At 44.8% G+C, this 26514-nt stretch overlaps 1 protein-coding gene across 5 annotated transcripts in view; it reads right to left on the bottom strand.

Moving 5' to 3' along the window:
* Positions 1–26514, bottom strand: part of obe (activating signal cointegrator 1 complex subunit obelus) — a 465382-nt gene that overhangs the window by 26189 nt on the left and 412679 nt on the right. For 3 of the 5 annotated variants that reach the window (XM_075697239.1, XM_075697242.1, XM_075697240.1), the window contains one exon: positions 6833–6941. In XM_075697239.1, coding sequence (XP_075553354.1) covers positions 6833–6941 — 109 coding nt within the window. Of the gene's footprint in view, positions 1–6832; positions 6942–12584; positions 13821–26514 lie in introns of those variants that run through there. The other 2 variants (XM_075697241.1, XM_075697244.1) reach the window with 1 other exon arrangement.

The following is a 26514-nucleotide window of genomic DNA, read 5'->3' as shown; positions in this document are numbered from 1 at the left end:
ACAGCCATAAACACAGCTCTCTGTATCGGTAGTATCACTCTCTTCTCCTCCCATGTTGAATGTGGACGCCTATTCTCTGGCAAGTGGTTATATAGTCGGCCTCCGCGATGAACACGCGCTTGCGACGAACGTCAAATGATGATGTATAGGGAGCGGCAGTGGCCACCTGCGCCGACTCCGAACACGCTTACGGAGCCAAGTCCGACTCCGAACACGCTTACGGAGCCAATTCTGACATACGCCGGCTGCCGCGAAGCGCGGTGTTGACTAGCGTAGTGAAGCTTTTCGCTTCAAAAGGCCTGCAGCTGGTAATGACATCGTTGCATTGTTGCACCAAGTCCAGTAAATCTTCGATGTACCTGGTAAATGATGCACATGGCTGCTGTGCACATTCTCACAAATGCGATTCCACTCGCAGCTTGCGCACAGCAGGGCATCCAAACACAGCCATTAAAGGTTTTGAACGAGGCCCAAGAAGGGAAAGTCAGTCTCATGGCTGTTGTACCAAAGATTGGTGACACCACTGGGATAAAGGAGCATGTTGCTCAGTTTGGCAGGATTGTCCCATTTGTTGTGGGCGCTTACCCTTTCACATTGTTACTGGGTGTGTAGAAGGCATTTATTTCAGAGAGCCATAGGGCAAGTGGGTGCTGGTACTGCCTGTTGTCCTTTTCTTCGCTGCCCTCTTAATGTTGTTGTTGCTGCTGATGCTGCTGCTCCACTACCTTTGATGCACTGTAACATGGCTCCTCTTGCAGACGAAGCCCTCCGGGTGAGAAGTCAGTGGGGCTTTCGTTGAGTAAACGGCTTCAGGCAGGCTACTTGCGTGATGTCGGTCTTGGATGACTGTCTTCCACTGGAAGTGAGGCACGCAATTCTATAATTCACCTGGCTGAGACGCTCAAGCACAATGAACAGTCCAACATAGTCGTTAAGCAGTTTTTAACAATATGTTGTCAGCCAGCCCTCGATGTCGGTGGCGTCAGCGCAGCTGAAAATAGCATGGTCCCTGTGGCGAGGCACACCACAGCACAGGACCGACTGAGGAGACAATGGAGTAGGAGGGATTTGCTGGCATGCGTCTTCAGGCATGGTTGAGCGTAGTCCACAGGATCAAAGTTCCAGGGTTGACGTCGTAGGCCGAAACAACCTCCACCACTTGTAAAAGTGTTTATTAGCCACCTGTGGTTGGGCCGACAGTCAGCGCAGGGCATGGACCCCAAGAACAGTGCTGGAGAGCTTGACTCACTAGAAAGCGCTGCAGAGGATGGCCCACTATAGAGTTCCTCTGCTTCGCTACACAACATATTCTTTCAAATGCTAAACAACTAAGAAGGTCCAACCACAGCATATCAGAAGACTGCTAATCTAACACTCGGCATGCACATAAACGACTAACAGAGTTCGGCAAGTCCCAACAGAAACCTTTTAAACTTTGGTACGATAATCTAATCATGGAGAACAGAACTTACAAGTACGATAATGCAACAAATAGAGTTATATCAACTTCATAGCTACCATCACACACTACCACAAAACTAAATAGCATCCCTGTATCATTTATTTATACTAGCAAAGGAAGCTTGCTGCCCAAACGCGAAGCACTCTGTAGCCTTGAAACGTGGCTGAATTCAACCGTCGATAACACAGAGCTGAATTCATTCCTCCCTGATTTGGACATTTTTAGGCGGGATCGTGTAGGCAAATGCGGAGGAAGTGTCCTGATAGCTGCCCATCACAGCCTTTGTTGCTTCATTGTCGATATCACTTCATCTCTGGAAATTTTATCTGCTCTGTGCAATTCTTCATACCTACAAATTATTATCAGCGTATGCCATTGACCCCCCATTGCAGATGCTTCCTTCACTATTTACTTCCACGAAGCACTGCAATCTGCTATGACATCATTCAGTCATGCACAGCTACTCTTCTTAGGTGACTTTAACCTTCCTGACGATGAGCAAAACGAGAACAAGGTGAAAGCAGGAGCCAACGTTTTGACAAGTGGACTTGTCTTCTTCAATGCGACGTATGCTTTCCTCGCCACAGTATATATAGGTGAAGTTCTTCTAAAGGGGAGAGGGTGTCAGGTGAGAGGGTGAGGCAACGGGGAAAGGCGTGTTAGTGTGTCGAATTGAGAGTAAAGGAATGCTGTGCACAAGGCCAGGGCCACACACACACACAGACACACACACACACACACGGTCTGTCAACGCACGCGTGTTAGCCAGCGTGTCAACAGCGTCTGACACGCCGGATGAAAAAAAAGAAGAAAAAGAAATAAAGGAGGAAAGGAAAGGGGAAAAAGAGGGGGGGATACGTCAAGAAATCAAACTAAGTGTTGTTGCCTATAGCTTGAAATTTAGCATAGCAAATGGATTCTAAAGCTCCCTTTGAAACGTTTATGCCTATTGGTTGCAATGTCTTGAACTTATGGATAAGGTATGATTCTTTGTATTTTCTTTCTCGTTCAGAACGGAAATTTGACTGTAAGATGTAGAGTTTAAGTTAATCAAAGTTATGACCTGGTTGGTTGAAATGCTCGGCGACGACTTTGGGAAGCTTTTTAGCTGTGTCCGCGCGCTGTCCGTTTAATCTGATGTTCATTGCTTGTCCTGTTTCACCGATATATTGTTTTTTTTTACAGAAGGAACATTCAAGCATATAAATCACATCCGAACTTGTACAAGTGAAGCTAGATTTAACTTCATGTGTATAACTATTTGTGGTGCTTTTAATTTTAATGTCCCTTTGAAGGTGCCTGCAGGTTTCGCACCTGGGGCGACAACATGCTTTTATTATGGGGGAATGCTGTTGGCTGTCTTTAATTTCCATGTCTTTATATTTCCTGTTACGGCGATAGGTAACCCTAGGTACATCCCGGAACGCTTTTCTCAGACGCTCGTTACTTGATAATATTGGGTGGTATTTTCTTAGGATGTTGTTTATGTTTGGGAGTGCACTAGAAAATTTTGTTATAAAGGCCGGCGGTCTGTCAGATTCTAGAGTGGGCTGTTTCTTTGCCAGTTCCGACTGTCTCTGCAATTTTGACACGGTATCATAAGCTCTTTCAAAAGCAACTTGGGGATAGTTCCTTTCTGCTAGTGTTGTTTTAAGGTCATTTAGGTGGTGGATATAATCGTGGTCTTCGCTGCAGATTCTTCTTATTCATTTCGCTTGTCCGACAAAAATTTCTTGTTTGCAATGTCGCGGGTGATGACTGTTGTAGTCTAACTATTGCTGGCTATCTGTAGGCTTCCGGTAAAGTGTCGTTCTCAGTTTTCCATTTTCTATGTAGACTGTCGTGTCCAGGAAGTTGATCTGACTAGGAGAGGGGTGAGCAGTAAATTTAATACTCAGATGAAAGCGACTGAAATGGCTAATTAAGTCGGCTAAGGTGCTTGTGCCGTGTTCTCATATTATATATGCCGTCAATGTAACGAAGATAGGCGTGAGGTTTTAAAGGGCAGGATTTCAACAGGTCTGCTTCAAGCTGCCCCATGAAGATGTTCGCATACGTGGGAGTGAATGTCGTACACATGCTAGTGCTGAAAGTTTGCAGGTTGTGAATAGAATCGAATTCGAAATAGTTGAGCGCGAGAACTAACCTAAGGAGTGATAAGTAAACTTCAGGAGCATGTGCTTGGTGATTGATTGCGAGGGATCTAGAAACGGCTTCAATTCCTTCACTCATGGGAATGTTGGTGTAAAGGGCAGACACATCCAAAGTGACTAGAATAGCGCGGTCGGAAAGGATTTGGATGCCGTTGATGCCGTCGATAATTCGAAGGAAGTGCAGCGTGTCTTGAACGAAAGATGGGAGAGTGGTGGGGATGTTTGACGGGTGGTGATTTAAGAATTTAGATAGTGACACAGTAGGTGTGTTGTTATTCGACACAATAGGCCGACCTGGGATTTCTGCTGTAAATATTTCTTCGACCGGAACTTTATGTATTTTAGGAAGAAGATAAAAGTGGCCTGCTTTATTGTTCTTGGGCATCATGAAGCGATATTCAGATTGCGTGATTAGTTCCCTGGACAGGAGCTCCGCTGTTGTGTTTATCACAATATTGCTGTAATCTGAAGTTGGGTTAGAGTCGAGTTTTCTGTAATGGGTGTGGTTGCTCAGTTGTTTAGAGGCCTCATTCTTGTACTTTTCTATAGGCCGGATTACGGTACTGCCACCTTTGTCTGCTGGTTTTATTACAATATCATTCCTTTTCGCAAGTTCTTTAAGGATTTGGTGTTGAGCAGGTATCAAATTTTTGCGTTTCCGGCAATGCCGCACTGACTCTAGAATTCCCTTTGATATCAGTTTTATGTATAAATCTAGGTCTGGGTGCTGTTCGGTTTCTGGTGTCCACGTGCTAGGTGGTCTAAGAGAGTCTCTATTGTCTTTTCCTACATCTGGTCTATCGAAAAAGAACTCCTTGATGCGCATGCATCATGAAAACTTCTCCTGCAAGGCTTCTGGAGTTGTCGTTGCCATTGTGTATACATGGTTCTTAATATAGCCCCACAAGAAAAAGTAATGAGGGTTGAGGTCGGGTGACCTTGCCGGCCACAGGATAGGCCCGTTTCTCCCTATCCATTGCTCTGGGAAGGTAACATGAAGCTATGCTTGTGCTTGACTACATGTGTGGGCTGGAGCCTTGTCGCGATAATACCACATTGCGTCAAGCCGGGCTAGTGGCATGTTGCAGCAGAAATCATCAACTGGCCCTTTGAGGAACTCACATACATACCTATTGCCGGTCAGAGTGTTGTTAAAAACACTGGGCCAATGACTGTGCTGTCATATATTCCACACCAAATGTTAAAAGACTACTGATATTGGTGGGGGGACCTTCCTAGCTAGTGGGGATTTTGCTCACTCCAATAGTGTGCGTTGTGGATATTTACGTGGCAATTTCGGGGAAAGTTCGCCTCATCAGTCCAGATACCTTGGTGAGAAAGTCAGAATCCTGCTCCTCCTAAATCAAAGTCCGATTCGCTAAGTCAAGTCTCTTTTGGAGATCCCTTGACTCCAGGCATTGATACAATTGCAGATGATAGGGGTGCAGTCCAGCTGTTTTCAAAATCCTCCAGGTAGTTCAGTTGGACACAACGAGCTGTGCACCACACTGCGCGTGCTAGCATGTGGATTAGCCGCCATGAAAGACAAAACGTTGGAGTGAACTTTATTATTTATGACTGAAGCTATCTGCCTCTTTCTTGTGAAGCTTCTGGTTTGCTTCATTGACTCATAGGTGTTGAATATTGTCATCCCGCTCAGTCACATACCCGGGTGCCAGCTTCGAAATATTCTTGGAGCCTGCTCTCTCTGTCCGCTTGCAGCTCCTAGGACAAGAATGATGTCTTCTTTTCCCTCGTTGTAAAAAGGCATCACGAAACTGCTCGCGTTCTAACAGCCGATGCATGATAGTCTGTTTGTCACTGTCTAGAACTACCATCTACCACCACCACTACGTCCATCAGGCGCTTTGCGGAGCACAAGCGATAACGGTTGCTAGCTTAAATCGAACACACAATGCTTGCGGCAGTGCACTTATAGCTGTTTGTGCGCAGAATGCTTGGGAGCAGTGCAATCACGACGCGTAAGCGGGCATGTTACATTGTGTTTCATTTTTTTTTATTTCGTGGGCATCCACGGCAAACTGAAAGACAACAATACCTAATAGATAGAAAGACAGAAACTGTTTATTCGAACATTTTGCAAACCACTCTGCAACCTTCTAATTGGAATTTTTTTAGCTTCGTTGTCTTGACTAATTATCAAATTAAACAAACAACAAAGATAGCGTGACACACTGCATACAAAAGCGAGCAACATGCATTTGGTCGCATCATCTTAAAGTACATCAGCGTATTCTTAAACTCTGGCTAAAGTTGGCTGAAACACCCTGTATAGTGCGTCAAACAAGGCAAATGTCTGATAGTGTGTTGATTTGGCTTGCCTCGTTGTATGGTTCGATGTATGACTTTAGAAAAGTCAATGCACCTTTGGTGTCAAATATTTATGAGAACGTTAACCCACAAAGATCCGGAATCGAAAATTTAAAGCACGACTTTGGAAATGCCAATGCGCTTTTCGCATGAAAAGTTTATCTGATCTTTATACCCATAAAGTTTCGGAATTGAAATCCATGCTCTCCATAGATTTCGTGGCCTCCGCGAGATGCGCGATGAGCCTGCTCGCCATCAAAATGCCCTTGAAACTTTGTGCTCGGATGGGGCTCTTTACGTTATGTGACTCCAGGTGCATGGGCATGGCCACGAAATCCAGCCTGAGTTCATAATCTTCGCGCCAAAATGTCTTTTCGAGCGTGAAAAATACATTCTAGAGAAAATCCAGAATGATTTCTGCCGCCGGGGGTTGTTTTGGTTGGCAGTGCATGACAGCAAGAAAAAATTTCGGTAATGGTGGTGGTGGTGGTGGTGGTGAGGGGTTGAAGCCTCATAAGCCCCTCCCCCTCCCCCCCCCGGCTACGCCCCTGGTCTCTTCCCCCTCATTATGTGGGAATGTGCATATAGGCCACCGAACATAAACTTGCCCCTTATAGTGATGTCACTCAGGGAGCCTTGGGAGGCCGTCTTCGCTCGAGCTGACTTGGAGACTCAGAAGGGTCTCTTAGACCAGGCTGGGCATACAGCAACAGCCATCCTTCCCATTCCCTTGTCTTTCCTATTTATTAAATAAAGTTTTTCAATCAATCGATCAATTGTACAGAACCGAGACTACGCCAGTGCAAACTAACCGAGTGTGCAGCTCTGTGACAGTGTGAGTGGTGCATTAAAGTAGGTTTCACAATGTCATTTGCCAATTACGTACGGTGAGGTTCCAGCTTGACCTGCGTCCACTCCTTTGTAGTCGGAGTGGATAATCCTTGAATGCAGATCCTGACACTCTGATTGGGAAGTTGCCTGAGGGTGTCCATCACCTGTGAACAGAAAAACACAGATGGGTAAATGCCCTGTTATGGTGAACAGCTTCTAAGCATCTGTCACGCTAGCATCTGGCGCGAAGTACCCTGCATGCCATTGCAATGTTGAAGTTATGAGGGTACAAAGATAGTTTCCTGAAGTTCAGGTTTACAGAAATCGGCGGTAAGTCTCAATGTGTTTTGTGCAATGAAGTGCTTGCACAAAGCTTCCTTGCACCAACCAAGCTAGCTCACTACCTTTGGACAAAGCAACCAGCTTATCAAGGCAAGGACCTTGACTTAAGTGAAGAAATGGAAGCCGTAGTCCCAGAAACTTGATCTACTTGGGCTGTACACGTCACTAACGTTATATCATCTGCAAATAAAACACTCAGATTTTTGCGACGCCATCTACATAACGCATCTAAGAACGTAAAATTGTTAGCTTATAGAACTCTCGCGCGAACAAAACTAGAATATGTTTCACCAATTTGGAACCCATGACAAGCTTATACTCAAGACGCCCTTGAGTCACTTCAAAACCGTGCCACTAGATTCATTCATAGTTTGTATTCTTATGATGTGAGTGTGTCATCACTAAAATTAGCATCTAATTTACCCCTTCTCTCATGTCGCCGCCGTATCGCCAGTCTTCCTTTATTCTATAAACTTTTTCATAGGTCGATGGGTATCCCGCCACACATTGTTCCACCAACACGCATATCTAATCGCACTGGTCATCCTCTTCAAGTCGCGTGCCCACGTGCATGCACCGTTGCCTTTTCTACATCATTTTTTTCCTCGTACAGCTGCTGACTGGAATGGCCTTCCGGGCGACACCGCTGCCATCCCTTGTCCATCCATTTTCATAGAAAGTGTCAGCAATCACCTTTCACCATAGATTAACACATGGGTTCTGCTTATTTCTGTGTAACCCACCCCTTATGTAATACCCCGTTACGGGGTCTTTAAGGAATAAAAATGAAATGAAATGAAACCCAAGAAATGTAAGATGATGTTGTTAGACAGTTTTATAAGAGATTGCCAATTAACCTTGCTTTAGTCGTTGATCGGTAGCGGCATGTCTGCTAGTTTCCCGCTAGTTTCCTTTTGTCATGGATGAGAGCTATGACGTGTCTGGCAGCCCACAGCTCATCATGTTTGCATGTTTCGTCGATAAGCCATCGCCTAAGAGTTGCTTTGTGCAAAGAGCTTGAAATGACAGTGAAAGGTAAAGACTTATTCAATGCTACCGATAGTTTTTTTTGTTCTGCGTGGACTTATACCTGTGCCACACGGGCAAGGTTAATGCCATTAAAAGTGTAATACCCCTGCCACACGGGCACAGAAAATGACATTAACTGGCTAATGCCTTAAACTTTAATGTCATTCGCGGGTGCCACACGGACATGCTTAATGGCATTAAAGCTTAATGCCATTCGCGACGTAGTGCGTTCTCATAACTCACTTTGCAAACATTTAAACATTTAAACAAACTTGTAGATGAAAACAACAAATATATTCTTCACTTTTGTGAAGAGGAGCTCTTTATTTTTACAGAGATCAGCAGGCAATTTTGCCACTACGAGAAAGGTTGTTTTTTATAGACTTGTTCTAAATCCAGTAAAAAATCCAGCCAAATCTGGGAAAAAGCAAAGCAAGAGCACAACGTTTGAACACATTGTCACATTGTCCTCTGTCGCAACACGTTTTGTGTAGTCGTTCACAGGCATTCCTTTTTGTGTGTGTGTGTGTGTGTGTGTGTGTGAAAATGGATAAAACCAAGGACCGCGCCAACTGGACCGACAGTGAGACAGAAGCACTGATAAACTTATGCGAGGAAAACCTTGGCCAGTTACGTAGCCATAAACGAAATGGACAAGTGTGAGTCCATTAGAGTAGCCCTAGCAGAGCTAGGTATAATTAAAACTAAAATGCAGGTGCTTTCCAAGATAGAAAATCTGAGGTGGAAATACAGCTAAGTTATTTCTTTGCAAACTTTTGCTTCATGTGTTTGCACTAACGACGCATTGTAATGTGCCTGTCAATGCCAGTACAACGTGTATTTAGCTTTTTGTGTGCGTGCGCTGGTGTTTCGCTAGCCTTGAATCGTTTTGCTAGAGTGTTATAATCGCAAAAGCAAGTAGCAGCGCATGCATTAACCATGCATGACCGCACGCCCTGCTTGGATGGTTATTATTATTAAATTATGAGGTTTACGTGCTAAAACCACTTATGAGGCACTCTGTATGAGGCACGCCGTAGTGAGTGGGGGACTCCCGAAATTTTGACCACCTGGGTGGTCACGAATGGGATTAATTAACAAACCTGGGGTTCTTTAACGTACACCTAAATATAAGTACACGGGTGTTTTGACATTTCATCAGTACTCTCATCAGCAACCGCGTGATAATTTCTACTAAAGCACTCGCCCCGTCTTTATGTTCTCCCCTGTCGGCGATCGTGTTATTGACGAATCCATTGTATGACATGCGCCAACTGCCCCAACAGCAAGTACTATTAGAGAATTTAGACGTTAAGCCACCAGTTGATTCAAAACCACTAGAATATAGTGCTGTTTTTGTGTATATTGAATGTTGGTGTGGGATTAATGACATCTTGCGGTTTCAGGAACCATACCCAGAAGAAAACCACTGGCCAGGGAGGGTCCCATGGAAGTCCTATTGGAAAATCCATAGTTTCCTGGGATCCCTTCCATCAAACAACTTGGAGTTGGTGGTGGAGAGTAGCTGCCAGGCACCAACTGTTAGCGAAGTGAGTGCATCGGTGACTATGTAAATTTTTTGCATACATGCACAGGGAAACTTCTCCAGAATGTTTCAACTTATGAAAATTTGTGTTATTTTTACTTTCGTGCTAACAAAGTTGTGTTCTCTGATGTCAGTGATTTCTGCTTTCACGACACTATGCAGATAATTCAAGGCATGGAAACAGGCAATTCCGTGCCTGCTGACAATGTCGCTACCTTATATGACATCGACTGGGTTCCAACAGATGATGAGCCACCCATGCCATTGGAGCCACCCACGCTATTGGAGCCACGAACAAGCTGCCCCTCATCACCAATGACAGCACTACAGAGCAGTGAAGTGCTCAGCACACCAGGACGGCAGCCAAGCGCAAGCGCTGTGCTGCCAGCAGCGCTTCCAGTGAAATAAGGGAGCTGATATCTGAGCAGCGGGCTCTAAGAGCCATGTTGGAGCAATCGATTAAAGATGAAAAGGAGTGCCACGAGCGGGAGCTTCGATTGCAGGAAGAAGGCGCAAAAAGAGAGCAGGAGCTCATCAACATACAAAAGTCATTTAAAAGATAACAGGTTTTAAAGAGATGTATTGTTTTATAATGTGATATTTTCGAGTAATTTTTTTTATACTGCAGTGCAGTGAAATGTGATATTTTTTTATTAAGGGGGGATGTAGGCTGAAGGGTCAACTTTTGAAGCGCTCAACCAATCTTCATGAAATTTTCAGGGGTAGGTGATCTTGTTGTCATTAGAATATCTTCTAAATATCAACACCCTAGCAAAAGGAGGAAAAAAGTTATAACTGTGAAATTGAGCAACCTTGTGTGTCAACTTAGGAAAACTATCGTTTACAAAATAATGAAAATATACAAATTATTTGTGGTTAGATACCTTCTAGATGGTTTATAGTGCAGTATAAGGCCTGTTGCACATTTTTTATGTCATTTCTGTAAAAATGTCATCACTCTGAAAATGAAGTTTATTTTTTTCGCTGTCATTACATGTCAAAGATATGCTAAATATTATATGTTGGAGAAAACTTAGGCATCTGAAAAATACTTTATCTTGTTCCTCACGAAATTTTACTCTAGAAAAAGCGTTCGAAGCAGCATTTAATGATGCAGTTTGGAAATGATACTTTTTCTAAAGCTCTTTTTTTTTTGCAAAAAGTTCAATCTGAGAAAAATCAGTTCAAAGATTTCAGAGCATGGCATTTATTCTGATGATCAGAAAAAATTAATCAAAGTGCCCTGCTGCATATGTCGGGTCCTCCTCTTTAACATGACAGTGCTCTGCGGCGATCGCTTCAAGGCATCATCTTTTTTTTTCAGCTTTAGAGCTATCCATCGCTCTTGCCTGCGCTCGTGAAATGGCTTGCTTCGTTGCTTCCTGAATGTGCTTATTCGTCTGGACTCCATGTTCAAGTTCCAGCTTGTCGAGAACTTTCTTGATGCCACGTGCTCCTTCAGTGAATTCTGGCACAGCCAGTGCTGCTGCAGTCTCCACTGTTCGCAGTGACGCAAATTCTGTCTTTGGGCACCTTTTCCATACAAGAGCATTGACGGACTCGTTTGCATTCTGTGTCTGCATCCTTGAACATCGCGCAAGAAGCTCTGGCTTACTAAGCCTGTTGTAGACAGGCACCAGCTCTTTGGCAACGTCTCTGCTGAAAGCTGGACGATGGATCTTGGCACTGATGGCTTGACCGCTGCAACAAGGGCTCTGTGCCGATTGTAGTGACACCAAGAGTCCTCACCAACTGGGCAAGCGTCGTGTCGTGGGACTTCATCTGTTGAGTAGGAGTGAAAAAGCGTCACAAATACTCCTTGTTGCATTTTTTTTTTTTACATCTGGAGCATTGTCTTTCAGGGTAGATGCATAGTAAGCAGCGAGTTTTTTTACAGTTTGTGTCAGCTTCCCCTTGCCTCCTAGACCTTTCGTCGTTTTATTTAGTTTCTATAGTGTTTCTTTAGTTTCTTCTATTGCGCGAAAAACAAACTTCCTAACTTGGGCATTCACTTTGCGTTTTGTTTCTTGCCTGCTATGCGGCCGGTCTGGAAAAACAGCATTCAGAGTAGCGTTCGACAGGAAATAGGCGCCACCAACTTGTGAAAAAAAAAAAAAATCATTTTCTTCCTTTCTACTGCTCAGATAACTACCAAACTTGGTGACGGGATTCTTTATTAAACAATCCAGAACTCAGAATAAAAACACGTTTTTTTTTCACCAAAATCGGTATTTTAGCCCTGCATCCCCCCTTAAAGTGTTATAATTCTAATGTTTATACTGTTTGTGAAATAAAGTTGTGATATTTTTTATTGATGTGATGTTTGTTAGTGATTTCATTTGCACCTACAAAACAAACATGGTGCAACATTCATCACAGTAATGAATCATTGACTTCATGTTCTGTGGATGAATAAGTGCATAAAAACAAGACAATAGAAATACAGTTAGAACATTGTTTATTGCAGAACACAAGATGGCATAGAAAGGCATTTAGAGAAATTCATTCTAGCTTGGCAGGAGAACAAGGATTCACGATAGACAGTAGTCTTCTACAAACGCAGCATTATGCGAATGTTCACCGATTTTCTTTAAAGAAATGTTTTGCTAGAGCAGCCCGAACAGCACATCCATTGCTGGCTTGAGCTTGTGTAGTGTGCTGCGGCTGCTCATACAGCACATCTGTGGCCGCTCGTTCATTCTCCCACTGCAATTCTATGTGGTCTCTTAACCCTTCACAAACATTGTGGAGCACACAGCATGCATTGATCACCATTGTCGCTGTAGGAATGGTGCATTCCATGCGCTTTAACCCTTTCGCTGTCGGACCTTTCTGGCCGCGATGCACCCCCAGTGTCGGCTTGGTTTCAGGGAACGAGCATAACAGGGAATAAACATAACAATTTATTTTTGATTATGATTGGTATACAAATAACACAGTCAATGCAATATGCACATTTCAGTGTTCTGCAGCTGTTGTTAGTAAACATCATCATCATCATCAGCCTGACTATAACATCCATTCAACATCAGAATCTGACGATGGGGGACTCATCTTTTCCTCGCATGAGACGCTGTCCGAGTCCAAATCCGATCTCAGCTCGTATTCTGAATCGGAAGAGCCACCGCTCCAAAGAACAGACGAAGGTCCCGCGCGCTCAGCCATGCGAAAGTAACCGTGCGCAGGGAGGATGCGCTTTCAGTCGCCCGCACAACGGAGAGAAATGGGACGTTGTGTGATCAAGAAGACAGAGGGAGATGAAAAAAAGGCTAAAACAAAGTTCGAAGGGCTTTCCGTTTACTGCTGCAAGTCGTAAGTGAGGGTGCGGCAAGAGAGCGAAAGCAGCAATCCAGTCACCCTTTTCGGAGAGGCAATGGCACGTGCGCCCTGAACTTGACGCGCCGTAGCAGACACACCAACAGAAGAAAAATAAAAACCTTCAAACCAGTAGAGATGGCAGAACAACCCTTGAACCCATAACCACACGCGCGTGACGCATGATCCAGCGAATGCGGAGCCACCGCGCCACTCAGCAAAGAGAAAGTGGGGAGTGGCAGTCGCACCGTACTCTTCAATACATGGACTAACACGGGTCGGGGCGAAAATACGAACTTGTAGAAAGAGTCAACAGATGGCGCGGCCAGTCCAGGAGCGCCAGCTTTGCGCTGAGGCGCGAAATTTTGAACGCACGATAGAGAACGTACCAGTACGTCAGTGACACTTGGGGGGGGGGGGAAGCGCGATGACGTACCGGTACGTCCGTGACAGCGAAAGGGTTAAGGTGAAGCGAAACCTAGCCTTCAAACGGCCAAAAGCGTTTTCAACAATCCGTCTTGCTTTAGAAAGGTTGTAATTTAACGCACCCTCGGGTGTGCCAGGTGAAGCATTTGTGTACGGTTTCTGCAGATTTGCACTGAGGGCAAATGCCTGGTCGCAGAGAATGATAGGCGGCACCTGCACTCCTTCAATCAGAGCTGCTGGCCCATTGAAAAGTTTGCTTTCAATGAGTGCGCACAAGCTTGAGCGGTTGTACACGTATGAGTCATGGCACTGCCCTGGTGACCCAATGTTCACATAGCGGAAGCGATAGTGGTGGTCAACCAGTGCCAGTAGTATGATGCTATACCTGCAAGAGAAACGAGACAAATGTTAATGTTGTCCAGAGGACATGGAATTGGGCTGTGTTGAGCATAAATACTGAAAAACACCGAGATCACACCCATTTGAAATATAGTTGGCAACTGCTTGCCATTAATGTATTTACAAGAATATACAAAAGTGACAACATGGAATTGGGCTGTGTTGAGCATAAATACTGAAAAAACACTGCGATTACACCTATTTGTAATATAGCTGGCAACTGCTTGCCATTAATGTATATATAAAAAATTTACAAAAGCGATAACATGGATACGGCACTTTTATTACCCACCAGCCTTTGTAGTTGTGATAATTGCTGGCTTGGTCCTTCGGAGAAGACACTGGGAAGTGGCAGCCATCCAAAGCACCAAATCCTTGTGGAAATCCAGTCATCGTGAAGAATTCGCGAACGTGCTTGCCCATTTTGGTGGGCGGCACTATAGTTAGCCACTCCTGTGCAAGGTTACGAAGGACAGCAGCACAAAAGTCCCTGTATATCATGTTCACTGTGGAGCGTCCCACACCAAAGAGCTCGCCCACTGACCGATCTTCTGCTGTCGAGCAAAGCCGGAACAGTGCAATCCCAACTCTTTTCTTGACAGAAATTCCGTCTGTCATGACGGTGTCTTGTCTCTGCAAATAGGCGCGGCAGGCATCCATAATGTACCTGTATGTGGCCTGGGAGACACAGAAAAACCTTTTAAAGTTGGCTTCACCCAACTGAGGCAATGTGTCCTCGAACCAACGCGAGTTCCTCGGAAACCGCCACTGCTGCCTGGGCACAGCGACAAATGAACGCACGACTACAGCATTAATCGTGAGCGCGTTAGCCAGGAGAAGCTGTTCAATTGCATGGCGGCGACTCCTTGCCTTGTTGGCCTCATACTGTAGCCTTCGAATTTCTCGACGATGTTTGGCCCGAAGAAGCACATACGCCGTAACAAGCTGGAGCACATGGTCAAAGTCTTCAGGATCGTTGCTTGAAAGCTTTGATGCTGTGAGCGCCATTTTTCCAATTTTAATGCTTTGGCTACACTATGGATTGGCCGTTCAGCTAGGTTCGGCTTGAAACAGCTTACGGCTGGGTGCAAGAATGACATTCCTGAAGTAAAATACATAAAATACGCCTATTAATGATTCTTATGCCATTTATTAAACATTCGCTCCCTAAATAACTCTTTTTTATTGTATTACGATTGACAAGCAAACCTAAGCGTTTCACTGCAGCTATCGTCATTGCGACGCTTAATGCCATTAAGTATGCACGTATAGCAGCGACCGAAATATAATGGCATTAAAAAAGTTAAGGCCTTACTTGGGATGAGTGTGTGGGAGTGTGCAGTGACGGTGCCACTGCATTGGTTGGCACATTGGCAGGTTTGCTGAGCCTTGTGAAGCAAGTACAGTCTTATTTATGCATTGCACGCTTCACAGGAAGGTTTGGCATTAAAGTAACTGAGCCAAGAGCTAGCGAGCATGATGCAGCATGTTGTCAAAGTTGTGAACAGCATCAAAGGAAGGCCTAAGCCCAGTTGCCTTTTCAACATGGTTTGCGAAGAGATGGTTTCAGAACACCAGCATGTGCTTTTACACACGGAGGTGTGTTGGCTGTTGTGCTGAGAAAAGCACAGGCCGGGCTGTTTTAGCTTTGGGAAAAAAGTGAGTGTTTTAACCCTTTAACCCTCAAATTAATTCCAGAAAAAAAATTTGCAAATTCTTTTTATGTAGTCATAATTGTTTTTCTATGTCATTCTGATTCTGAAACTATATTACTTGATTGGTTACTGGTTACAATTAACACAAAAATAAAATAATAAAAGCTGTTCTCGAGGGCTGCTTTTCTCGATGCCGCCTGTCACTTGTTTTTGGTACTGAGAGTAGCACAACATGGGACTGAGAAGTGTGACTCTTGATTACCCATATTGGTACAGTCTCCCATGATGAGTACAGCTCAGGATTGTAGTTTAAAGGGTTAATGCAATCAGCATTATTAGGGTACATCACAAATTATTTGCAGTCTGTCTGTTTCTCTGTTTGTCTGTCTGCGTTTCCTGTTTTCTTGGGTCCCTGGGTAGTCCGTAGTGTAATGGTCAGAGCATCGGGCTGAGGGAACTGGGCTTAAAACCGATCCTCGGGCACACTTGGGTCATGGGTGTCAGTTAACCCGTTTCACGCCAACTTGTGTTACTAGTGTAGTGAACCGAAGGGTCACCACTGTAGGGAACCGAGGTGCAGAGCAGCCGACCAACAGTGCAGCAGATTTCTAGAACAGCACTGCGCGTGCCGAGCTTGTGCATCGAGCATGCGCTGCCATCCCATCTTTATTTTCCTCCTCTTTCACCAAGGCGCTGGCTGAGAACGCCAACCTTAGCACCCCCGCGATGCGGCGTCAGTGGGCACTACACCAGGTATGTGCTACTGCTTATGTGCTGCTCTACAATGAACCTGTTTAACGCCCACCTGGTTGGCCGCTGGGTAATGCCACTGGGCGTGTGCAAGTCCCCAAATAAACCTGTTTCATGCCAACTTGGGTCCCTGGGTACGTGCCAGTCTTCAATGAATGTCTTTTCCACTGACTTGGGTGCCCTGCTGCGTGTAACTGCGTGTGTGTCGCTCTTCAAAGAATCTCCTTGAGGCTAACTTGGGTCTCTGGGTATGTGCCTTTCGGCATGTGCCGTTCTTCAATGACAAAAAAAAATTGTCAAAATTTTTTAGGTGGTGGGCGGAGTTGAACCAGCATCAAAGTATTACGACAACCTTGTCTGAACATATATTCACATATGCGCCATGCAGGGACTTACTGTGGCAGCACTAGATGGCACAGCGTGTTCAGAGAGAAGTGTGAGGGAGCATCCTGGCTACACAGACGCCTCATACATAATGCGTTTCAGCAGTTGCATTATTGCGTGTCAATACATCGCTTCAATGTTAATCACAGTAACACTGACATTCACTGTGACATTGGTTCTGCAGGATTTTTTCTAGCAGAAGACAAGGGGCGTCAAAAGCCTTCAAAGTCCTTTTATTCTCACCGAGCTTGCCTATCTCTGTGACACGTTCGAGAAGCTCAATCATCTAAATTACAGCATGCAAGTGGTTGGGAGTAATGTTGTACCGTCTGGTGACACGTGAAGGGCTTCTGTAGCAAACTTCAAGGTTGGCCGGGTCAGGTGGGAAGGGATGATTATTTTTCATTTAAATTGCCAAGTAACTTTGCAACACATGAGGCTTAACTCATGAAAGTGTTGATGCTGAAAATGAGCTGATGCAGCTTCGCCGAAATGCTGTAATGAAGGCAAAGTTTGTCACCGTGGACCTCGAAACATTTTGGTGGACCTTGAAACAAAGCAGGCTCTAAAAACAGAGCAGCGGGACATCTGCTGATTACCATATCTGTTGCATTAACTTGGGAAGTCAATTCAGCCATAACAAATATGTTAAATTTCTCGGCAAGATGCTTACCACTGTAGTCTACAACATTAGTAGTAATTTATTCCAGACTTCTGCCCCTTGAAGGGCCATTGAGAAACCAAATCATGTTCCATATTTTATCAGGATGGTCTGAGGCATTACCAGGGTGTCTACTAAATTGACATTTACAAATTCCCCAAGTTTTCCAGGTTTTCGCTGAGTGCCTTTACGAAATTCCCTGAGTGACACAGAACTTTATTTTACGTTAAGACAGGATGACACCATGTTGCCTAATGCTAAAAAATGATTTAATCCAGTTTGAATAGTAAGGAGTATCATTTACTTTATTCAAAAAGAAATCACAAGGGAGGGGTAAGTAAAATATGCAGCGAATAAAATATATTAGAAAAAAAATGGTAAAACTCATTGCAAATCGAGTCGAACATTCTCAAATATGAATAAAAAGGAGATGCATACAGAAACAAATGTTTTCGAATATCCCCTTCAGTCATGATTGACTGTCGATACATGTGTGAAACATAGGTGGTGCTTGAGACTCTACTGAAAGCAAATAAAAGTGGTAGAATGACTCTGAGCATTTTAAGATGAGTCATTAAAGTTACTAACTAAATATTTGAATATTACAAAGTCAGTCATGCTACGTTTCTTTATAAAATGAACAATTAAATCTCCTGTTCGAATTACATGCACAAGTTATTCATTGGCCTGAAGCACTTCAACAAAGAAAAATAAAACCATATTTTAAGGTTGATACCGACATGCCCCGCATCAAGCGTCACGTAAAACATGGTAGTACCTTCCCTAAAGTGATACTCTGTAACGATACATATCCCTCAGAAGCAAAATGGAAGCAATTTAGGTTATCAGAATATTCAATTTCCCCTAAGCTTAACATTTGTGCTCTATTTTTTGCTACGTACCACTGCACAGAAATGGCAAAAATAGGTCGCGTCCACAAATGTGGACGCCGTGACTGAAGGGCATATCAGCTATTTTTATCAGCTGATAGCAAGCTCATTGGTATGAGGCCTGAACTTTGTCACAAGTGAGATTCTCTCTCAACAGCTGGTGTGTCAGCCTCAACTGTCCTGACATACTCTCAGCCCGTGCACGACGCCTCAGTGCTGCGTTTCACTGCCTTACAGAGTTTATTTTGGTTTGGATGAGGGACACCTGCATTTCGGCATCAGCCAAAACTTTCCCTTTTGAGCTCAAGCTCCTTCAAAGAAGTGGCGGCAGGCTTCCTTTCCCGTTCATTCCTCAATGTGTAGGTCCTTTCTGTTCTCGTCCTCCTTCCATCGCGGGTTCACCCCATGGACTATTTGAAGCATGCTCTTTGTCAGTTGCACAGTCAACGTCCAATTTTTCGGACTCCCTAGGGGCTGCGAAGACATCCGTATAAAATTGGGCAGTTGAAAAAAAATGAATGCATCTCTTTTACTGCCATTAAGGGCTCCATTCGCCACAAGCACATCCAAAAAGGCCTGCCAGTGCACTTATTAGGCATATCAGCGCTCATACTGTGACATGAGATGGTGCGTATAATTAAGGAATACATACTGTATCCCGTGACAATTGCCCCTGGCCACGATTATGCTTCAGCGCATAACATTGCTGCATTGAGGCGAAGCTGACTTTGGGACCCGGCATTATGCAACGTGCAGTGCTTTCCGAGCTTCGAAGCCAATCGCGAGGACCACAAAGGCGGAATCGGTGCCATTGCTGACAGCGGCGAATTTTTTCAATGAGAAACACGGTGCCAAAGAAGCTTAATAGCGAATGTTTAAGTAGCTAGACCTTGCGTTTACCACGGCGGTAGTGGTGGCATTGATTAATGCCGTTTCGGACCTGCAGTCACAGCAAATAGTCTGGAATATCAGACGGCGAAGGGCTCTTGTGTCTGAAATTTCAGACGTTCTTATACACTGACTCTATGAGGTACGTGGTGGTGCCGCTATGGTGCCGCAAAGCCATCTGACTTATCGGGCATCTGGAAAGTCGGCCAATGACTGTACAATGGCAACTCATCCAACGACACGGCATCAAAAAATTATTTGTTACGATCCCTCTCTCTTACGCAAGCCAGAATTATCGCGACTTTCATTCCCTTTCAATAAAATTACAGCTAATCTTCCCTGATAGAAGCACAAATTCCCCGAGTTTTCCCTGAGTATTTCCCCCCAGATTATTCAAAATCCCTGAGAATTCCCGGTTTTTCCATTGGTAGACACCCTCAGTCTACTGAAGTCCGTCTCATAATACTGCCTTTTCGCATTTCTTATGTCAGTGTTTAATTTATTCCTGTGCTTTCTAAACTGTTCTAGAATTAGAAAATCTCTAGAATCAAAAACTTATATGATTTACCCTTTTCTTTAATCCACGAATGTCGCTCACATGATATCTAATTTTTAAAATATTTTTTAATATTCTGTTCAATTTAAGGAAAAAGGGCTTATATACATGCAAAGTGAACTTTGCAAGAGAAGAGTCAGATGCTTTTTCAGCACCAGTTTTTTTCACATATCTCTTCCCAGTTGACATCAAGGATATCGGCACAAAGTCTCAATAGAGAGGTCTTTGAAATCAAGAGTTCGACGAAAACTCGTCAGGTCGGGATTGCTTATAGTCGAGGGTAAAACGGATGCCGACCAATAACATTAAAAGAAAATAAACCAAGACGTTTCAACTCCCACATGGGCGCCTTGTTCACAATGAACAAGGCCCCCCGAATGAACAAATTCACCGATGAAATTTTCCAACACATAGATGATCACCTACAAATTGACGCCATCTTCTTAGACTTTTCGAAGGCCTTCGACCATGTCCCCCACAATCACCTACTTGCCAAATTATCTACTCTTGGAATCGCCCCATGACTTATTACTTGTATTGAACATTTTTTAAAAGGACGTGTACAATACACATCCGCTAACTCTCATGACTCACACCTGTCTGATGTTATATCCGGTGTCCAGCAGGGAGCAGGCTTATCCTCCCTGTTATTTTTAATCTGTATCAATGACCTGCCATCTAACACAAAAACCAGACTTCGACTTTTTGCTGATGACTGTGTCATCTACGGTACTACGCCATCCATAACCCTGGTGATTCTATCGACCTACAAAAAGACAGACACTACATTTCATATTGTGAAAAATGGTTCATGCCACAACCTTAATAAATGCCAATGTATGTCCTTTTCCCGTAAGTGCAGCATCACAAATTATGTGTACCATATAACCTCAACTAAAATACCACGAACAGACTGTTATAAGTATCTAGGTGTTCACTTGACATCGTCGTTATCATGGGTTACTCACATTGAAACAATGTGGGCTAACGCCTCGCACACACTTGGTTTCTTGCGTCGCAATCTGAAATCTGCATCCCCCGCTATTAAACAACTTGCATATCAGAAATACGTTCAGCCGAAACTGGAGTACGCTTCATCTATCTGGCACCCCTCACAAGCATATCTCACCTATGAATTAGAAGCCATTCAGAATCATGCTGCACGCCTTATCATGTCAAACTACTCAAGTAAAACCAGCATAACTGAACTAAAATGCACACTCAATCTTCCCAGTCTCCAATCACGTTGTATCATCTCACGTCTCTGCATGCTTTACTCTTTCTACTATCACCCAATAGCCAGACACCCTCGACTACAACCCCCCCTAGAATCTCACCCAGCCTCAACCACAGCCGTCCAATCGCATACATTAAGTGCCGCACATCTTTGATGAAGGATTATTTTTTTCCAAATGCAGTACCGCTGTGGAACACCCTTTCCGATTTAATGTTTCTTTCGCTGACCACACGACTTACCGTGAGAAACTAACAATCCACTTCACCTAGAATGTTTTGTTAAAAATGCACTTACTACTTGACCCCTGTTAAGTAATTAATTGTTAGTGATTCATTCTCATGCACAGTATGTATTTTTTTTTCTTACACAGTGATTTGTATGATAGTGCTGCTTGCTCAGTTCTTCCCTGAGCGTCGTTTCCTTTTCTATTCCTCGTATATCCTCCTCTTTTCTCTCCTTCACATGATGAGTTCCACATACTTTGTTTGCCCCAACCTTATGTAATGCCACTGGGCCTTTAAAGCTTCAATCAATGAAATGAAATATAAACATTAAAATCACCACCTACAATCCCATTGTAGTTATCCTTAGTTACGAATGCCAGGTAGGATTCCATAGCTTCCAAGAGTGAAGACATATTGTTACGTGAAGGACGAGTCAGTATGACGAGCAACTATTTACAGGTTACAGTTACAGGTTACAGCGGTTGCAGCGCTGACTGGCTAGATTCACAGCGTGATTCGTTCTTCCTCCTCCTTTCTTGAGTGATGGTGCCCATGCGCCTCGTCCAAACAATCAAATACCACATGCGTGTAGCAATCTCCCCTGGCGGCAGAAGCGAAGTCCCAGAGCGTCTAAATGTCATCACTGGGAGGGTGATACTGCTTCAGTCGTGTAACGTGCACCATATCACTGGACTGGGAAGCAGATGGAGCGTCAGGGGCAATCTTGTAAGTGACCGGAGTCACAGCACGAAACACTCGGTATGGGCATGTGTAACGAGACAGCAGTTTTTCTGACAGGCCGACCTGACGCAACGGAGACAATAGAAGCACCAAAGAACCAGGCAGGAAGTGCACGACTTGGTGTCACCGGTCGTACAAACGCCTTTGACTCTCTTGGGATTTCAGAAGGCGGTTACGGGCAATTTCCCTTGCGTGGGCACAGCGGGTGATGATGTCAAGTGGATATTCACTGGTCGGTGCCGTGTGAACAGGGAGGGTTGTGTCGAGGGCCAGTGCTAGTTCTTGGCCGAACAGAAGGAAAAATGGGGGATAACCGGCTGCGTCGTGGCGCGAGGAATTATAAGCAAATGTGACAGAGGGTAGAGCAAGGTCCCAGTCAGTGTGGTCTGAAGAGACAAATTTCGCGAGCATGTCTGTGAAAGTGCGATTGAGACACTCCGTTAGGCCATTTGTTTGCGGATGGTATGATGTGGATAGCTTGTGCCTCGTGGCACAGGACTGCAGGATGTCCACGATAACTTTTGATAGGAATGTCCGGCCACAGTCTGTGAGAAGCTGTCGCGGAGCTCCATGTAATAAAATCACGTCGCGTAGAAGAAAATCGGCGACATCTGCGGCGCAGCTTATAGGAAGCGCTCAGGTTATGGCATAGAGTGCGGTGTAATCGTGTGAGGATAAGGGCCAAGTAAATCCAAACCAAGCCAAAATAATGGTTCTTCGGGAATGTCGAGTAGTTGAAGGTAGCCAGCAGGGAGCGTCGATGGTGTCTTGTGTCGCAGGCATTTCTCACATGCAGCTATGTATCTTCGACCGGAGTGAGCCAGCCCTGGCCAAAAGAAGCGTCGGCGGATCCGGTCATAGGTCCGTGACACACCCAGGTGACCAGCAGTGGGGAGGTCGTGAAGTTCGTGGAGAACAGCCGATCGAAGATGTTTAGGGATCACAAGGAGTAATGCAGGGCCGTCGGGGTGAACGTTGTGGCAGTAGAGTACGACATCTTGAAGCGTGAATAAGCGAAGGGAACTGTCGGCAAGTGACGATTCCAGGCGGTCAATGATGATACGCAAGGAGGGGTCATGGCGCTGCTCATCAGCGACATGGAGTAGCGGAAGAACAGAGAGAACACAGGCGTTGGTATCAGTATCGCACGTAGAGGTTGCGTCTTTGACTGGGTAGCGAGAGAGGCAATCTGCGTCCAGGTGTTGGTGTCCCGACTTGTAAGTCACTGTGTAAGGATATTCTTGTAGTCGGAGGGCCCAACGACCGAGCCGGCTGTTGGCTCCTTGAGTAGGATCCTTGAGTGACGAAAGCCAACAGAGCGCATGATGGTCTGTGATTACTGAGAAGGGCTTGCCATACAAACATGGGCGGAACTTTGAAACAGCCCAGGCGAGAGCTAGACATTCACGCTCGGTAATAGAATGGTTGCGCTCTGCAGTTGTCAGGAGCCGGCTAGCGTAGGCTACAATGTGGTCGTGTCCGTGTTGGCGTTGCGATAAGACGGTGCCGATCCCATAACCACTGGCATCGGCTTGGACCTCTGTAGGTGTGGACGGGTCAAAGTGGCCCAAGACCGGTGGATTGGTGAGAATCGTGATAAGGCGTGAAAATGCGGCAGCCTGAGAGGGACCCCAGGTAAAAGGCACGTCTTTCTTCACAAGTTCAGTGAGTGGTCGAGCGATTGCTACGAAATCATTGCCCCACGTTTGGAAGCTCACTTCCCTGTTCGTGTACCATTACAAGCGCTGTTTTCTAGCACGAAATAAGCATGGCCGAGTTTTTGTTGTTCGTTCCAGCGATTTACCAGAGCGACGCATTCGTACTGGTCAAGCCAGTTCTCAACATCTTCAAAAGCATCACCGTGGAAGATTTCAGGGATGCGAGGGTGTTCAAGAGTCACCTGAGAAAGACTAGGCGCTCTCTGTGAAGGAGGGAGAAGCGCCGATGATGTAGCCATGTTGGTGGGAGTCGCAACAGGAGGGAACTCTGGGCTGAGGCAGAGCAGGTGCCGACTGAAACAGGGACTGGAGTCGTTACGATAGGTGGAGCTTCGGGACTGGGTATACGGCTCCGAATACGGGTTGCCCGCATGGAGTTGCAGGCTCCAGCACGTCCACCAGTGTCGCAACGTCAAAAACAGGGGTCGTAAAGTGCTATTCAGGAGGCGCAGCGGCAGGTCGCCTTTTTAATACTGAGCGCAACTGTAACTTCTTCACTGTGCCCTCACAAAAACGCTCATGTACACTCGCGATGTCCTCTTCTTCATTGGAGTACTGGCGCGGCATTATGCAAAAGCCTATGCAGCTCGAATAAACATGCTGGCGTGCGCCGTAGGAGCCTCCAGAAGGTTGGAGAGAAATCGACTCATGGCCTGCAGAGAGCGTGTAACCTTTTAAAAGGTGTTAAGTGGATCCATCTCCACTTTTCCTTGCGGGCGGCGGCACCACATCGGAGGGAACCGACTTGAATCTTCTGTATCTTGTTTACATGCCTGACCAATAGCAATGCGCGTCCCATCGGGAGAGTGAGAACGCTGTTGTATAGTGTATGTGCGCCACTGCTTTCACGTTAAGTGATGAACCGATGTGGCATGCCATATAAAGAAGAACAATCAGCACTGTCGACCAGCCCGTGCCGAAGTCCTTTGATGCACAGAGAAGTTGCCTGCCCGCCAAAGAGGCTGCCTGCCGCCCACCCGCCCGCCAGGAGATTGAGGTGACTATAAATGATTTGGAGAATGGCCTGCCACTGGCCAGCCAGAAGGGGGGGGGGGGGGGGGGAGTTGGCGGCACCATGGCGCTGCCTACCGGCCAAGGAGCTACATGCCTGCCTGCCAGAAGATTTCGGCGAGGATGAATTATCTGGAGACGAGGTGCGGCCAATCACTGGTCAGCGAGGGGAATGAAGCACAAGGCAGCACCGCGGCGGCTACGTAGAGCCATTGTTGTTGTTTTCCTCCAGAAAATAACTGCAGGGTAAGAAACTATGGGTTTATGAGCCAATAATAAATTAAATTTCATTATATTATAGAACTAGAATAAATTATTAAAAATAAACTTGAACCCATAAAGAGTAATTGTTTTACATTCACACACATAAGCAGCCTTAAGTGTTTCTGCGAACCTTTTATTTCGTTTCAGTTAGTGTTGCAATCGTTGGCCTCCCATGTAAAACATTTGTAGTGGATTGTATAGTTAAGTTGGCCAAGTCACAACATTTACGAGAAGAAACCTACATTATATATTTGTTTTTATACCGACAAGACGGGGAAATGAGAACACAGCACTAAAAGAATTAAAAAAAAAAAAAACTACCGTTTTTTTCTTTCTCCGAACCAGTTTCAACCGGTTTGAACCGGAATGGAATGATGCTCGGGAACCTAACCCAGATCCGAACCGAACCCGAAAAAATTCCGGCTCGATGGCCTGGCAGCCGCCCCCAACTCCCAACCCCCACACTCTAGACGCAAATAAAATTTGACAATATATTTTTGTTGAAAACAAGCTGCTAGAGCGAAGTTCTAAGCAATAAAGAAATTACAACTAGATTTGCGCACAATGCAAACTGATACACAACCAGCAAAGGTACTGAAGCCAGCACGCTCAACGTGGGCCACTTTGGCCTGTTATATATTGTGAATAAAGCAAATGAGGAAACGTGTTATTGCACCCACTTTTTGCCCGACATAAGTGGACTTCCATCCAATATTTTTTTTTTAAATAGCTTTTTTGTAAAAAAGCTTGTTTATTTAAAAAAATTTTCTTCTCTTGTATATTATGTTGGTAGATAATATTTCGCATAAATGTTGCAAAGAGAATGTTTTATGTTCAAGTTTTTGTACGAAATAGAAACAAAATCTTTCTGATTTGGGCTACGTTTGGATTTCTTTACATTTTCTTCGTTTGTGGACAGCATAAAAACACATGTGGAACTAATTTACTGTAAAGTGTTTTTATTAATATGAGCAGAAATGTTTTTCAACACAACATATTTAGCTTGAATTTAATTTGGCCATGAAATCGTAAAATATTGTGGTAAGCAATAGGAGGATGCTTGCACTGCCACCTTCGAATATCTTTTTGGCTTGCTGGGAACACATTTCAGAAATAATATTTTCAGTTCCATGCAGTTTGAATATTCCCACATGACATATGAAAAAACCAGACAAAACCAAAATATCCGACTGACATGCATGTTTGACCTCTCGTAGAATCACCCAATTGCCAAAGTCTCCTACCCCATCTTGGGTGCTGACTTCCAGCAACATTATCGTCTTATCGTTAACACTTTCCTGCCCGTGTCTATACCCATCGATAGTCTATTATCGATGGTTTCAACTCCCAATTCTGGTGCGCTTTTGGACAATTAGCATTATCCAGTGCATAAAAGAGAAACTATTTTTCTAGTTTCGCTTTCGCGTTTACTTTTTTTTCACCGCGGGGAAATTTTTAAAGTGCCTTCTAGTTGGGCGTGACAAGCGCTCGTAGCTTCCGACATGGTGTCAAAGTCACGGATGGTGAAAGTGCGTCAAACAGCCCCGAAACGTAAACAGGTATTCGCCGGCAGGTTTCGTTTTTTGCTCTGAACTGTATTGATCTAAACATATCCGGTGTGTTCTAAAGGTCACAGTTCTTATCTGCAGGGTGTCAATGCCGTTTGAGCAGGACCACTCGCTGGTGGCGGCGCAATGAGTG

Source organism: Dermacentor variabilis, chromosome 6 (assembly GCF_050947875.1).
Source record: "Dermacentor variabilis isolate Ectoservices chromosome 6, ASM5094787v1, whole genome shotgun sequence".
Taxonomy (NCBI): Eukaryota; Metazoa; Arthropoda; class Arachnida; order Ixodida; family Ixodidae; genus Dermacentor; species Dermacentor variabilis.
The sequence above is the reverse complement of the archived record's forward strand: the minus strand, read 5'-3'. Positions and strand labels throughout refer to the sequence as shown.